The sequence below is a fragment of the Aythya fuligula genome, chromosome 7 (assembly GCF_009819795.1).
Source record: "Aythya fuligula isolate bAytFul2 chromosome 7, bAytFul2.pri, whole genome shotgun sequence".
Taxonomy (NCBI): Eukaryota; Metazoa; Chordata; class Aves; order Anseriformes; family Anatidae; genus Aythya; species Aythya fuligula.
The window spans coordinates 28,867,741-28,883,200 of NC_045565.1; the positions used below are offsets into that span (position 1 = coordinate 28,867,741).

The 15,460-nt window shown below is 36.3% G+C and overlaps 1 protein-coding gene across 1 annotated transcript in view; it reads right to left on the minus strand.

Annotated features, from left to right (window-relative positions):
• Positions 1 to 15,460, minus strand: part of NRAP (nebulin related anchoring protein) — a 48,679-nt gene that overhangs the window by 7,153 nt on the left and 26,066 nt on the right. The window contains exons 22-35 of the mRNA XM_032191447.1: positions 15,107 to 15,211; positions 14,850 to 14,957; positions 13,900 to 14,211; positions 12,728 to 12,832; positions 10,476 to 10,574; positions 8,782 to 8,886; positions 8,300 to 8,407; positions 7,381 to 7,494; positions 6,300 to 6,497; positions 4,873 to 4,977; positions 3,705 to 3,803; positions 2,813 to 2,917; positions 2,359 to 2,466; positions 401 to 712 (exon numbers count right to left, since the gene is read on the minus strand). Of these exons, the coding sequence (XP_032047338.1) occupies positions 401 to 712; positions 2,359 to 2,466; positions 2,813 to 2,917; positions 3,705 to 3,803; positions 4,873 to 4,977; positions 6,300 to 6,497; positions 7,381 to 7,494; positions 8,300 to 8,407; positions 8,782 to 8,886; positions 10,476 to 10,574; positions 12,728 to 12,832; positions 13,900 to 14,211; positions 14,850 to 14,957; positions 15,107 to 15,211 (1,983 nt within the window). The remainder of the gene's footprint in view (positions 1 to 400; positions 713 to 2,358; positions 2,467 to 2,812; positions 2,918 to 3,704; positions 3,804 to 4,872; positions 4,978 to 6,299; positions 6,498 to 7,380; positions 7,495 to 8,299; positions 8,408 to 8,781; positions 8,887 to 10,475; positions 10,575 to 12,727; positions 12,833 to 13,899; positions 14,212 to 14,849; positions 14,958 to 15,106; positions 15,212 to 15,460) is intronic.

Sequence of the window (15,460 nt, forward strand, 5' to 3'; positions counted from 1 at the left end):
AACTGTTTGTTTGATATTCCCAGCCCTGTCTGCAAAGTGACCTTCTAACACCATATCTCAAAGCAACCTCTGAGCATTTAATTTCCTGCACAAAGAATTCTGCACGTAGGGCAATGGCTGTCGAACCTCTGTCTGGCTGTGATCCAAAATGTCAAGAGATCTGTTTTACATCCCTCAGGTAAGTGACCACAATGATTTTCTGTCAGGTTCAAAACATGAGAACCCCTGATTCACGTATAGTCCATATGTGCAGAGCAATCAGATATCTTGCTGCTACACGTACGCAAGCTTACAATCTGTCTAAAACCACTGCCCAATGTCAGCTTACAATTTGTTCCAGTCACTCAAAGCTTAGTTATTGTTAACTTCAGTTTACTATTAAGAGAAGGAAAGTCTTTACCTCACTCTGTAGCATGTGGGCTTTTTTGGCCCATTTCATCTTCATATCTTCTGGGAGCGCTGTGAATTCATGGAGTCTCTTTCTGTAGTCTTGATCACTTGCTAAGGCCTGGGCTTTCCTTGCGTGGACAAGATTCACCATGTCCATGGGCAGATGGTACTGAGACCACACTCCTTGGGATCCTTTCTTATATTCCTGTTCACTCTGTAATTTGGCAGCATGCAAGCAGTGCAGCAACCTGGTATCATCCAGAACACTTCTGGCACCAATGTGCTTTCCTCTCTCCATCACAAAGTTGTATTTATACTGGTACTAAAAATAAGAAAGGGTAAAAGTGAAAATGTGCCAAATTTAAGCTGCCTGCTCTGGCTAAATAACTCAGGATAAAACACAGAAATATCTATGCTGACTGTAAAAACACCCAGACTATGCAGCACTATGAAGTAATTTTTGCATCTCTTGTTGCTTTCAAATTTAAATATCACAGTAGTTGCAACATTTAAGTTAAGCACAATTCAGTACACGCTTTGAATATCCTCTAAGCATTTGTCATGTTTAACCTCAGATCGTGGACTTTCATTATCTCTCATAGTTATGATCCCATCATTAGGAATGAGAATGTAAGAGAAACAAACAAAAGAAGAAAAAAATCTATACAGAGAAACATATGCACTTTGTAGCCTTCAGATTTGCAAATGCCACCCAGCTATTTTAAAGAGTAAATTCAGTCTTCCTGGATCAATAACTATGTTGAGAAACCTAAGATGGTGGCCTGAACACAAGAATAAGCACCAGCAACCCCTCATTCTCATCTTAGCTGGGACTATAACTCTCCCTATGATCTTGCATTTATCCTCTCTGTGAAATAGTGATGATGATGATAATGATTATTTATACAGCATCAACAGGGTGCTTGGAACTTTAAAGGGAAGGCCTGGGCCCTGAAGAGTTCATAATGTAGTTGAAATGGGATAATAACACTTATCTACCACACAAGAGAGTTGTGGGGATTAAATTACAGTAGCTAATGTTTATAAAGTGCTTCAAAGATGAAGGGCCAAATTCAGATCTGTTGTAAGTGGATATAATTCTATTATGGATTTGTACCCTTTAGAGCAGATCTGAAGCTGTAACCAAAAGCACTCTGCAAAATATAGTTAAGTATACATTACAGCTAGATATAGTTGCTTCGTAAAACAAATGCACATGAAATAGATTCATATTTTATCATATTAGAGATAAAATATGCAAGTAAATACTACACAAACGAAATACTTTCTTTACTTAATTTTAGCTTAATTGTCAGTTTTTTCTTGTTAAATTTCCTGAGATGAACTTGGGCTTTCTGAGAAATGGATACCATCATGTCTGAGTGTTTTCCAAACAACAACCTAAATAAGAGTATATTTTTAGAGGTAAGAAAATTTTTTCCCCTATTTCAGAGGCTAAGAAAACACGTATACAGGAGAGTTCACTAATTTTCACTTCATAACCAGACAGTCAGCTCCTGATTTACAGAGATTCAAAGAATACTTCTGACTTCATTTCAATTCAGGAGCCCCAAGCACTTCCAAAAGTCAGTTCAAAGCAGGGTGGACAGAATTAGTGGGCACTTTATAATATGAGAAGCTAAAAGCCTGGAGAGGAGCAGAATCTCTCTGATTTATCTGTCTGCAAATACTTTAATTCACCAGCTATTTCCCACTGGAAGATGTTTAACTGAGCTTGGTTCTCGATTAGCAGTGATTCTTCCTCTTTTTTTTCTCTCCTTTTTTTTTTTTTTTTTTTTTTTTTTTAAATTCACACAAAGAATCTCATTCATAAGTAATATATTCTGTCTCACACTTGTCTCACATGGTTACGGAGTTGCTTTAATTCAGTAAAATCTGCTTTAGACATTGTTTTACATGAAGTTAACAGAAATTAGGCAAGATGGAAGGTTGAATCATTCAACTCACATCACTGGCAATTTCTCTGGAGGCCCTCGCAGTCTGGAAAGGGAGTGCTTCCGTTGTCAGCTTGTAGCCTTGAGCACGTAGATTATGCCAAGATTCCCTGTATTTTGCCTAAAGTAGGAAAGGCACATGTAGATTGCGCTTTCACTTTTAAATGCACAAAGGAACAAACAAAGGAACCCTCTTTCATTTGTTATTCTGAGTTACAGTCTCATTCCTCATAATCAAAGGATTTTTTTTTTTAATTATCTTGAGGAAATCCTACAAACTTAGACAAAACAAGTCTTATTCTTTATGTAGATTTAATTTACAACTGTATGTATGCTAATGGAGATAAATATAATCAAATCAGGGAATCATAAATAGAACAGATCTAAAGAGTCCTCTGTTTATCCATCTTTCTTGACATTGCACAACTCATCTGCCAACCCATATAAGAAATATAAAAACTTCTTACATCACTGAGATTGGCTGCATTTATTCTTGCCCGTGTAAACTCAGGCAGACCCAGCGTTGGTGTGTAGTGATGCTGACTGTCCTCTCCTGCTGCTTTATAAAGACGCTAGAAAAGAGATCAAAAAAGACGATTGCAATTATTTTTCCAAATGTTTCAATAATGTAATAGCAGTGCTTAAGTTGTTTATGATTATGACAATTGTAATCAGCCACTGCAAAAAAACACTGAGAATATAACAATGTTATTGCATGTTTTTGTGTTTGTTTTTTTTTTTCTGGGCATAAAAAAAAGCAACTTTAAAATCAATTTTTATGCATATATCATGAAGCCTACCCACTGTGCTGTTAGCTTTGCATTTGTATGTTCCCAGAAGGCCAAAAGTTGATCCGAGAACATTAAGGACACCTTAAAAGTGGGTTATTTAAAAGGCCTGGCATTTCTGTAAGACTAGTCGTATTTTTTTAGCTTGGATTTTTTTATTACAGACAATTTTGGTAATTTACCTGTGGGTTTTCTCTTGTTTTTTGAAAATTAGAAAAAGGATTCTTTTTCTGGAGGCCTCAAAAGTGAACCATGTTATGCAAATGAGCTCCCTCAAGAACACCCCCCAGAAATGATCTTTTGAGGCTTTGTTTCATGTAAAAACACCTGATAACAGGACATATGGATGTATGGGCACTATTCAAGCTTTTAAAAAAGAGACTGAATTGAAGAATGGGATTAAATGTTTGTCTGGAAATAATAAAAACTGTGTAAAAGCAGAATTCAGTGATGCTTGCTTTCTTTTTGATACATTTTCTTTCAGAACAGGGTTGTCTCTTTCCCACTCCTCCATCCCTCTCTCTCTGCATTTTGAAAAGCATATTTTCTGATTCACGTTAGGAGAGCCTACCTCATTAGCAATCATATTGCTGAATTTTGCATGAAGGAGACCAGGAGAGTCTGTCACCGATGTGTACTTGAAGGAATGTGGCTGCTGACGATATTTACTCTGAGTTCATACACAAAGAAAAATGAACAGAATAACTAAATTGTCTTGTCAGATAAGGTACATTTTCCAACACTTGTACTTAAAACACACTAGAAGTGTGTTTAAAACCCTACCTTGCAAAGGATATGTTATCTATTAACCATTACACTAATTTACCTTTGCTTCTCTGAATCTGATGAACTGAAGTCTCACAGGGGAAAAGTAAGGAATAAGGTGTAAAACAAAAAACAAGCAAACAAGGTGCTGCTATGTTGAATATAATAATGAGGTTGTTTCACCCCTTGGTGTCATTAACCCTGACTAGTGGAATTACAGTAAAAGTAAATCCAATCCTACGAAAAGGTGCTGCATAAGCCAAATGATCTGTTTTTTGGTGGGAAAGATAAGGTTCCATCCAACCTGTGGTGTTATGTCAGAATTGTGAACAAAATAACTGTAAGATCACTGCAAGAAGGGATCCACTCACTAGAATGCCACTATGAAAAAAAATATATATTTTTTTCTTAATTTCACATATATATGAATATGGGCAAAAAATCCACGATTTGAAACTAGTAGAGACTGTAAGAAGACAACAAAACAAAGGAGATAAAAATTCAGTCAAAGCAGTGTTTAAAAAATAGCACATGAAGGCAGCAAGTGAAAAAACAATCTAAGACTGCAAAGCAGAAGTCAAGCTGAGGACAGTGTAATGTACTGGGCACTCTGCAGTATAATTTTGGAGAAACAGTACAAGGTACTTAAGAGAGATAGTCACAACCTTATTTTTAGTTGAAAAACAGAAAGGAAAAAAACACAACATTTTAAAACTAAAGTAAATCACATAAACTAACAACCTCCTAGGTCTGAAACACGGGAGAAAAGACTTGCGAAAACAGTTAGCAAAGCCTGCAAAACCTTGAATTCCATCAGGTTCACCCATCTGCAGTTAGAACATGATTGGAGTGATCAAACACAAGGGGAGGGAGCCTAGCATTATCCAGTGAGTCACTTTGCCAGCCCAGTTTAATGGAAAGACATCTGGCAAACTCTTGTTTGTAGGGGAGAAATCAAAAACCTCTTTTGTTACCTCACTGATGAGTTCAGAAGCTTTCTTCTTTCCTTCAATCTCTAGGGCCCCTGGAGTAATACATCCAACTCCTCGCATAAAGTTCATGTCAGACCGGTATAAATTCTAAGGAAAACCAAGCAGAAGTAATTACAAGTTTTCATTTGAGATGCCCTATATTTATTCATCCAGAAATACACAATAAGGTTATTCAAATAAATCCACTAAAATTAGTACTTACTACAGAAAGTTAAAGTACTTTACCCTAGGCTCTTGTGTTTCTGTGCATACAGCACTGATAGATCTACTGTACAGATGCAAGATTCTAAAGAGTACTAAGTCCCATGAACACTGAATGGTATTTGGGCTCCTCACTTCCTTTTGAAACCTTGAAAATACTTTTGCCAGATATATAAATTTAATTTGCATATAATATATAAATCAAATCTACAGAGTATTTATTTATAAATTTACATAAAATAAAAGCAATTTAGAAAAATGCATGAAATATTAAAAAAGAAAAAAAAAAGGTAGTAACTTCTTAAAAACTAGGCTAGCAGACAAAATACGGTTACTTTCAAACAATTTTGCATGGTCATAACATAGAGAACACTACAGAAAAATACCACTGAGACAGCCTGCAGATTTTGTTAAAATATTTTCTAGACCACCAAACACAGCAGAGACTCATTGTAAACATTACTTTTTCAAATGTGACCACTAGATTACAAGTAGATACTTTACAATAAATCTTATTTCATCTGATGATGAGATGAGTGATGATGAGAAGGATGGTTGTCTTATTTTCTGCTTCAAAAGAATTAGGATGGACTTGTTTTTAAGATACAGTCCTTCCTGAGGACTCCTGAGGCAACCTAATTTCTTGAAAGCCCTTTACTTAGATCTTAGTGCTAACTGACTCTGCCTACCCTTGAATTTGTAAGGCGTTATCTAGGTAATGCTACTCAAGATCATGTAGTGAGATAAACTCATCCTTATGAGAATTGCAGAGGTTATATCTTGGGCCACAGTGTACAGCTCTCTTACAAATCAGATCTTTAACAACAGGCATTTTTCTTGTGGAAGTGCACATTACTCCCACCCAGGTGCAAATCAACTCAAAATACATATGGGTGAAGAGTTTTCATGGTTAGTAAGGCCTTAAAAAGAGTAATTCACCATCAGGGTACTCATCCCCACTTGCAAACACTTCTCTGCCCCATCATCAAAGACTACCTTACTTTATCTCTTACCATGGTGTGCTCACACACATTGTACAAATGCCCAACAAGATAAATGTCTCATTCCTGAATGTAATCAAGGGAAAACAGTAATTGTTTATCCTTCAGTTGCTGTGCAAATATATACCATCAGCTGCCATGATTTGGAACAGAACTATCTTGCACCAGACCCAACAGGGAAATATTGCAGGGATGTTTTGCAATTACCTCACTCTGTAGTTTATATGCATTCTTGGCGCACTGCAATCTCAGATCATCAGTCAAAGAAGTGTACTGGTGTAGCAGCTGTCTGTATTCTTGTTCACTGACCAGAGACTGGGCTTTCCTGGCATGTACCAAGTTTATCATGTCTAGTGGCAGATGGAAGTGAGCCTTTGTATCCTCAAAACCTTGCTTATACTTCACCTATCAAATTAAAAACAGAACACATTTATAATCACAGCATGGTAATCAGAATTCAAATTTTGATCAGAAGACACTTTATCCATATTTCTTCAATTTTCCAGCATAAATTATTATTTTTAAAAAATGTTTTTCTTAATCTGTTTAACTATACCATGAATAATCATTATGTGCAATTATAATATGTGGCAGTCTACTCTGCATCAAAATAGTAGCCATCTATATTATATTTAATTAAGCTGAGATATTATTTATTTTCATTTTTGTTAAAGAACTGGACACATTAAAGCTACAAATTATCAATCTGATAAAAGAATTCTTAATTTACTGCATTTCTAGAATGCACAACAGAAAGTTGAAGCTACTGCCTGGACATAAAACACAAATGGCCACATACGTATTAGAATTAGTAAAAATCCCTTCTCAAAATATTTGTAATTGTATACTGATTTGGCCAGCTTAATTTCAAAAGATTTAATATTACTTGGTGGGGAAAGAGGGGGAGGTGTTTCTGATTTTTTTTTTTTTCACTTCTTGTTCCAGGAAAAGAAAGCTGGAGAATTAGATTTAAAAGATTTAGAGAAAGAAAGAAAGATTTAAAGAATTTCCTAATCAGATTATGCAAAAATTGAGAAACATCCAGATCTATTGATGGTCATCAAATTGACATAAAATAACCTCACAAATGACTGATTTATTCAGACAGTTGTTTTACCTATCTCAATCTACACATATCATTACATAAGAAAAGAATCCTAGTGTAAGCCCACTGAAATCAAACAGTATGATAAGAAACTAGTCCAAAGCTAAATATGCTGTCCATGAGGAACTAGGCACTGTTAAGAAATCAATTCCAAAATGTCCACATCTTCTTTCTTGTACTTACATCACTTTGCAGCGATGATGCATGAACCGAGTGAGCAATGTGAATATCACCATCCAGTCCACATGAACCAACCATCTGTCCTTTCATTTTCTCAAATGCCTCCTTATACTTATGCTGAAAAAGAAATAGGAAAAAAACAAACATTTGAATAGGACTGAAGAGAAGTATTAGAACTGTTAAAATCTGAATAAAAGGGTTTTCTTATTACAGAAGAAGAGCTGCTATGGACAATAATTTCTGGCTATATTTAATACAATATCAAATTTGAATAAATCTTCTGTGGGTGCTTGGGAGACTTCATCTGCAGAAACATTTAAATATTTTATCCTATTTAGGGAAAGTCATACACACACAAAAATATATAAATAAGCCAAAAACAATGAACACTTAAAGTAGTTTGAGTCAGTTACCTGCTATTACACAGGTGGTGGAAGACAAGAACCTGGTGCAAGTGATCAGAATAAACCTGAGGAACCTTTCTCCATTAGCTCTCTAGCAAATTCAGAAAAACTAGTCTCCTATGCTTTAAATTAAACTATATATCTCTACAACCTGCAAAGGACACCCAAGACAAACACTGAAGGGTAGAACTTCCTGACTAAGGTCTCTTCTCCAAAGGTTGGCTAGCTGACAGGGGCTGATACCTCCTGAACAATCCCTGTCACTGTTAGTGACTGTAGCCAAGTCAATACATTAAGGAGGTTGGTCAGCTTTGCCTTAGGTAAGCTTCCTTTGATGGTTAACTTGATTGTGTCCACACCTCCAAAAGCACAATAACTAACTAGACTGAGGCCGGATGTCTCCCAGCTGCAGAGTTCACTGGACATGCTGTTTCCATCAAGAGTCACTCAGCAGAGCAGAAACACTCTGGAGTGACTGACATCTCCTACTGGACTGTATCAGCAGTAAGTTCACCTACGTCGCTTATGATTTCACCCGAAGCCTTTGCGGCCTGGAAAGGAATGGCATCTAGTTTCATTTGATATCCACCGTCTTTCATCTTTCCCCAGGACTCCTTATAGCGAATCTAGGAAATATGGAACAGGAGAGAAGCAGAGAGGCTGTTCAGAGGGTTGACACTGCAGCATTGCTGTTATCCTAGCAATGTTACCAAAGTTGTTTCATTCTATTCGAACACAAACTGCTAACGTAAATGAAAATATCAATACACAACATGAATAATCAGATCACGTGTTCGTTCTTATCTTTCTAACTTAAGAGAAGTTTGTTTAGAAGTTTGGTAAGAAATTTGATTTCTGATTTTACTTCAGAAACACCTAGACCATAGATCAAACACTGGTGAAAGGAACAATATTAGTATGATTTCTGGTGTGGGATAAACTGGAAAGCACTATCAACTTTTTCCATTTTCCTTTAAAGTATTAAAGGTAAGATTTGTACCTCACTGATATTCATGGAATTTAACTTGGCCAGAAGGAGTTCAGGAAAATCTGTTATTGGTGTATACTGATGCTTTACACTCTCTCCATGTTCCTTGTACAGTCTCTGCAAACAGAAATGAGTTTCAGTAGCAAGTATTGACTACCCATTCATCACCTAATTCAGACAAAAAGTATTTTCAAATAGGTTTATGGAATGCAAGGACTATGGAAAAATTACAACAGCATTAAACACAGGCAACTGTATCAGTCAAAAAGTACTCAAACTTAGTGTTTGACGCAACCATCAGCTAGAGTAAGTGAGAAGTTATGAGCATATAAATCAATTACTGTGAAAGTTCATTTATCTGAATATTAATTTGATAAGACTTCCAACATTGTTTCCAAACAAAAAACTCAGAAGGTGACTGATCCCATCTTAAATTGTCTACATGGGCTACTCGTATCAGTCTTTGGAGGAAGAATATAGGATTGGCTCAGGACTTTGGGATGTCTACAGATAGATAAGAGGTATTCTATGAGGTTAACCAGAACTTCACCTACCATGGCTAATCAGATCACCTCCTTGAAATTATTTTTCTTTCCTCTCTTAGTTTATTCTCAAATTAACACAGTAGTTTTCAGCCCAGTACAGATAGCCACTTTTTTGTGGCCTTTGGCCCATGTCTTGACAACCCAGCTTGCCTTTCCCAGGCATGATGGGTTTGAGACCCTCTAGATTAGAATGAACGTCTCACTGTTTCACCCTGCTGCCACTTTCTTTAGCAACTAGACCCACTTGTAATGCAGCTCCATGAGAGGAAAATTAATGAGAACTCCACGTGTGAAGAAGTAGAGCAGCAGACTGATTTTGACTGTGGCTCAGTGGAACAAAATGACTTTTATTTATCCTGCCTGAGATGTAAGCCTTTTGAATCTTATTAATTAAACCAAAGGCATAGACACTATAAGTATTACAATAGCATGTGTTTTACACAAAGTCTTTCATCTTCTTTTTCACTTTAAAAATATCTATTTTCACAATGAAACATCCTCTCATGTTTGAAACTTGTCTTTTTTGAGTGACTTTTGCTTATTATTTACTTCAGTATTATCCCAGTTAAGTCTACAATGGTTTTAAATCGCTCTTCTATTAAAAATAAACATGTTTAAACACTAAACAGCCTCAATTCTTCCCTTTAAGGTTTCCCCTTCTGGATTTCTCTCTCAGGAGGATGACAGCTTGAAATAATTTATTTTTTCTTCCTTGTCATGCTGCCTCACATTTTCTTTCCAAAGAATATGCAGAAATTGAAATTTGAAAGATCTGTTTGAAAAGGAGAAAGAACCCCATATGTGTTCTTCCTCAATGAATCTCAAAAGGCCAACAGCCTCTAAAGGTCAAAGGTCAGTGTTAGTCTTGAATTTTACTTCTGTAAAAAAAAAAAAAAAAAAAAAAACAAGAAAAAAAGAAAAAAAAAGGACTGAAAGCCCTTTTTACGCTAAATTCCCATTCACTTCAGTGGGATTGCTATGACTTCCCATTCCAAGTTAGAAACATGCTCTTTGTGAGATGCACCACACCAAAAAACAGAAGTTTCATGGTTCCCAAGGATAATCTCAGAGAAAGAAAGAGAGAGAAAGCCAGTGCTTCAATCAGGTCGTTCAAAGAGGATACCACTCTTATAATCATAATGTATATACATTATAACTTACATCCACAGCCTGGTTATAACTAATTCTAGCCTGGATCATCTCAGGAGTGTCTTTAATACTGGTAAACTTCAAAGCATATGGATGCTGACGGTATTTCTTCTGTTGAGCAGAAAAAAGATCAAAGCTGTGAATTTTGTGCTGCTCTTTCATGCTATTTGAAAGAGAAAAATCATAGGTTGCTGGAGATTAGAGTGAATTTGTGAACATAATTATTATTCCTCTTTCCTCATCTTTATGTCCTAGGTACTTTCAGATTAATATTTGTTTCGATTTAACAATAACCTTTTCCCAATTAATATTAAAGTATTTCTCTGTAAATATAAAGAAAATATTTCAAAATCAGGTTCTGCCTACTAAAATACTCCAGGACTCAGGATTTTAAAATCTTTTTCAGATGGCTTCAAATACAGTATGACTGATTGCATTTTTTATTTATAGTTCCTTTAAGCAAGAAATGATATACAATTGTGGTATGTTAATAATGGCAGCAGTTAACCTTACTGTTTCAAGGCTTAGCTTTCCTCCTAACTTACAAATAGCAAATATGTGCAGTCATTAACTTTGTGCCTATTTGTTACGTATGTGATTCAGCTTGTTTGAAAGGATCCATAGAAGCTTATCAGAAAACTTGTTATATATATACATACATAATTAAAATGAAGACTGTTTGATGGGAAACTAGAAACAGGACCATATGGAAAAAGTGTCAAAATCTTCCCTTCCTGCATGAGTTGTCCTATACCCATCATAACTCTTATCTCTTGTCCAAATAGCACGTACTAAATTTTTCTGATGCCTGTGATGAACTCTCAAGTCAATAAACATATTCATGGCTCTTTTGGAAACTTTATATCTCAGTGTTCAAGTTTAAAGGCATATCATCCTCCTTTAGTTTGAGCTATGATCTGCAGAAGCTTCAGACAACATTTTGATTCTCTGGAGACTCTAAACAACTATGTAAGACACATTAAGTCTTTTAAGATATCACAAGCTTATAAGCAATGTTTTGGTTTCAGAGAGAAAACCCTCAACAATGAGCAATCTTACTGAGTTTAAATGAGGACAAGAGTAGGGACTCTTTGTTCTGTTCAGATGTAAAGACAAATATGAGTTGACCAGAACATCTCTACAAAAAATCTGAGAATAATACTGCTTTTTAGCAGTAATAGAAGTAATTCATGGTTTGTATGTAAAAAGGGAGGAGGCTCATAGCCATCTAAAATTTAGTACTCGCAAAAAAAGACTGACATAAACAACCTATCAGGTCAAATTTCTACATGGCTAACTTGCCACTACTGTACATCAAAATGGTATACCTATATAGGCTTACAGTTATTATCCCAGCTGGCATTGCCATACTACCTTTTATGAAGCTACCCTGCTTTATACCACCAGCTGAGGATCTTGTTTGTTGTGTCTAAGAAAAAAAAACATCCTTCTTCATTGCAGATAAACTATAACTATACAGGAAAAAAAAAGTAGTGTTAGGAATCAGGCAGATATGAAAGAATAACCACAACGCTACACCAGTGGTTATACTGTTATTCTCATTGAGCAAATGGACAGATGATTCCTATATCACCAGTGGTTATCTAAAATAAAATCACGAAAACCAGTCTCCTAGTGCAGCAGATTTAGCCAATAGGACTCCTTCTGAAATAACAGAGACAGAATATGATGAACCTTTTAACCATTTCCACCAGTGCCTCCTTTGAAGGCCTCATGGGACTGGCACAAATGTTTCTAGAGTTTGCCTCTCCTGTAAGTAGCACTGGCTACAGGGAGAAATAAGGATGAAAACTACTCAGACATATATATGTAGCTGCATACAGAGATATTTATGTGAATTTCAATAGCTAACGTGAGTATATCCGAGAAAGGAGCAAGAAGGAATGTGTATCTGTTACAAAAGAAGGTTCTTGGTCCAATGACTGCATCTTTTCATCATCTCTCCTGTTTTGCTTCATTAAAAAGGTAGGCTAGTGGGTAGCAATTGAGCACTGTTTGATTGCCATTATTATTCATAATATCATTTGTCACCTACTTTGTTTTTGCAAAGGCTATATGGACTCCTACTGGTGTGTGTTTGGTATCTGGTTTCCCTCTAATTACCAGTTCTATCCCTGGTTTTGAGGGCTTTCATGTGGTATGCCTTTTTCTTTCCCCTTTGAGTGGAAATTATTTTAATTTTATACAGACATTTTGCACACATTATGCAGCAAATTCTGTTGCATGCTGTCATGAAATCTCACCTCACTAATGAGTTCTCCTGCCTTCTTAGCCTGCTCCACATTTAATGACCCAGTGGCTATCCATCCAGCTCCTTTCATCCAGTTCAAATCTGCTCTGTATCGGTTCTGACAAAGAAAAAAAAATCATCCTATTGTTGGTGTTCATACACTTAAAATGGCATTAAAGGATTCAGAAATCTCAGGAACAACAGCCAAGTCAAATTAGTTCCCGCTTGTGTTTTATTTGCTATTGAGCAGTTGCAAGGAAAGCAAAATAAATTACGGAATGAGATAGCAGTATCAGGACTCACCAGTCATTGTGCAATGTACTTTTCAAGGCAATTTGTAGAAGTGGCCTATACCTTACTGTCACTTGTAATTTTTACTGTAATTTAGCAAAAACATTCAGTCTCACTGTAGATAGCATCTGATGTGCACTGTTTAGAAGATTATTAATGATTTGCAATGATATGAAAATGGCAACTAGCATTTCCTAACCCCCAACATTTTGCTGTACTGGAGGGAAAGCATTTTGTTGTTTGTTTGTTTGTTTTCCATGTGTCTTTAAAGAGCAAGGGTACAGATGTGCTTCTGTTTCCTCACAAAATCTCTCCTGCCAACAGCCTACTAAATTGCAAAAGCTTATACAAGCTCAACAGCTGGGTTTCTCAAAGCAGCCAGAAGCATTTCAGCACCTGCACCTCAACAAGACCTGTACATATATCCATCTTAGTTTCCTTTAGAAGTTCTGAGTTAAAACCTCCGGATGGCAGACTGACTTAGATTAACATGCACTGTCAGACAGTGTATCTGATGGTTACAGCTGAGCACATGGGCTCCACATGGACTTTTATCAGCATTTTATATAAGTTATTTAACCTTCCTATACATTAGGTAAAATAAATAAATGTACATCATATGTGATTAATAAGGTTTTATTAATGTAGGCTTTGAAGAAGCTATGATCATAAATAGGATCATAACTCCTCTCAAAAACACTGAACACCTTAAATATGTCTCTTGAGCAAAGGAGTGGTTGTTAATTGCTCCTAATATTAGCCATTTAATGGTTGAAAAATTAAGTGCATAAATATGTCATGCCATTAAAAAGCATAAACATCCAAAGAAACTCAGCCCTAAGTATCTGAAGTGGTTGCATGAAAGTGTTGAAATACAAGAAGTTCTGGACTTACATCACTTTGCAATCCATAGGCCCACTTGGCCCACGCCACTTTCATGTCAGTAGGCAATGCAGTGTAGTGATGGAGGGCTGTCTTATATCCTTTGTCTGTAGCCAAATTCTGAGCCTTTTTGGCATGGACAAGGTTAACCATATCCATAGAGACGTGGAACTTATTCTTTGTGTCCTCAAATGCCCTCTTGTACTCCAGATCACTCTGCAACTTTGACATTTGAAGGGAATGAGCCATTTTTGAATCTTCCTCTGCAGCTTTTACTCCAATCAGCTTACCCTTCATCTTCTCATAATCTTCCTTATATTTAATCTGTGAAGAAGAAAACAGACCATGAGTAAATGATCTAGGTTGCGAAACTGACACCTTTGCTAGTAGTAAAACAATGGTGTATCAGTGTTGTGGCATCCTGGGTCCCCAATACAAGGAGTCCATTTGCAAAAATAGAACTGGAACACCTTAGAAATTTGTAATTGTCTACCAAGAATAAACCCTATCTCAATAGTTATATGCTCTCAAAAAGCTCTAAGAAATCTTTTCTTTTTGGTTATCTTTGGAAAAAAAAAAAACAAACAAACAACCACCAATATTCTTTAAACATTGATGTCCAAAGGATCTTTCAGGAATTTTCTGGCCACCCATAGATGCATTAAGTTACTATGTTGCATATGAGAACCCCACTTTGAGTTCTAAAATTCACCCTCTAGTCAAAATGAAAATAGGAAAATATAGTCAGCGTGTAGGGAATAATTTTGAATTGCTCAGAGCAAGCTTTCTGAATTATTATGGAATATCATTCACCCAGACGACCCCTCCATTGCTCTTTAGCATGAATCAAGGAGGGTGGCTCAGGGCACTGAGACAGATGTGACACATCCCTAACACTCTGGTAGCAGCCGGGACTGTCAGCTGTCCTATGGATAAAGAACCCTGATGGAGTCCATACTCACATCACTTGCCAGATCCCTCTTTGCTTTAGCTGTCAAGAATGACAAAGCATCCAGACGAAGCACAAATCCTTTTTTCTTCTGCTTCTCCCAGCTACTTCTGTACAGTTTCTGAAGAGATGACAATAACACCATGTTTTTATTGCTATCAATCTATTCTATTTGGTTTATAGTCAGAGTGGAAGTTGCAAAGTAATATCAGACTATCATATGCTCCATGATGATTAACTATATGTGTCAGGATCTGATCTTGATCATACCTCACTGATATTGGCAGCATTTGCTTTGGCGAGGATGAAGAAAGGATCATCTTTTGTAATGGTGTACTGATGAAGAAACTGCTCTTTTCCTGACCTGTAGGCAACCTGTCCACAGAAAGCAAGTGTGATTAACAACGGCCTGTGTTTAATTTTGAAGAAATACTGATTGAAACACTCCAAATATTCAAGGATTTGTTAGGGTTAATGTATTTGGTTAGTCTTCAACTTCATGACTTTTTTTTTTTTTTTTTTTTTTTTTTTTTTTGTCAAATCTGAATTTAAAAGCTAACCCACAGAGCCAAGTTGACCTAATTACTTATGGTTAAGTTTCAGGGAAGCAGCGGAACAACATGC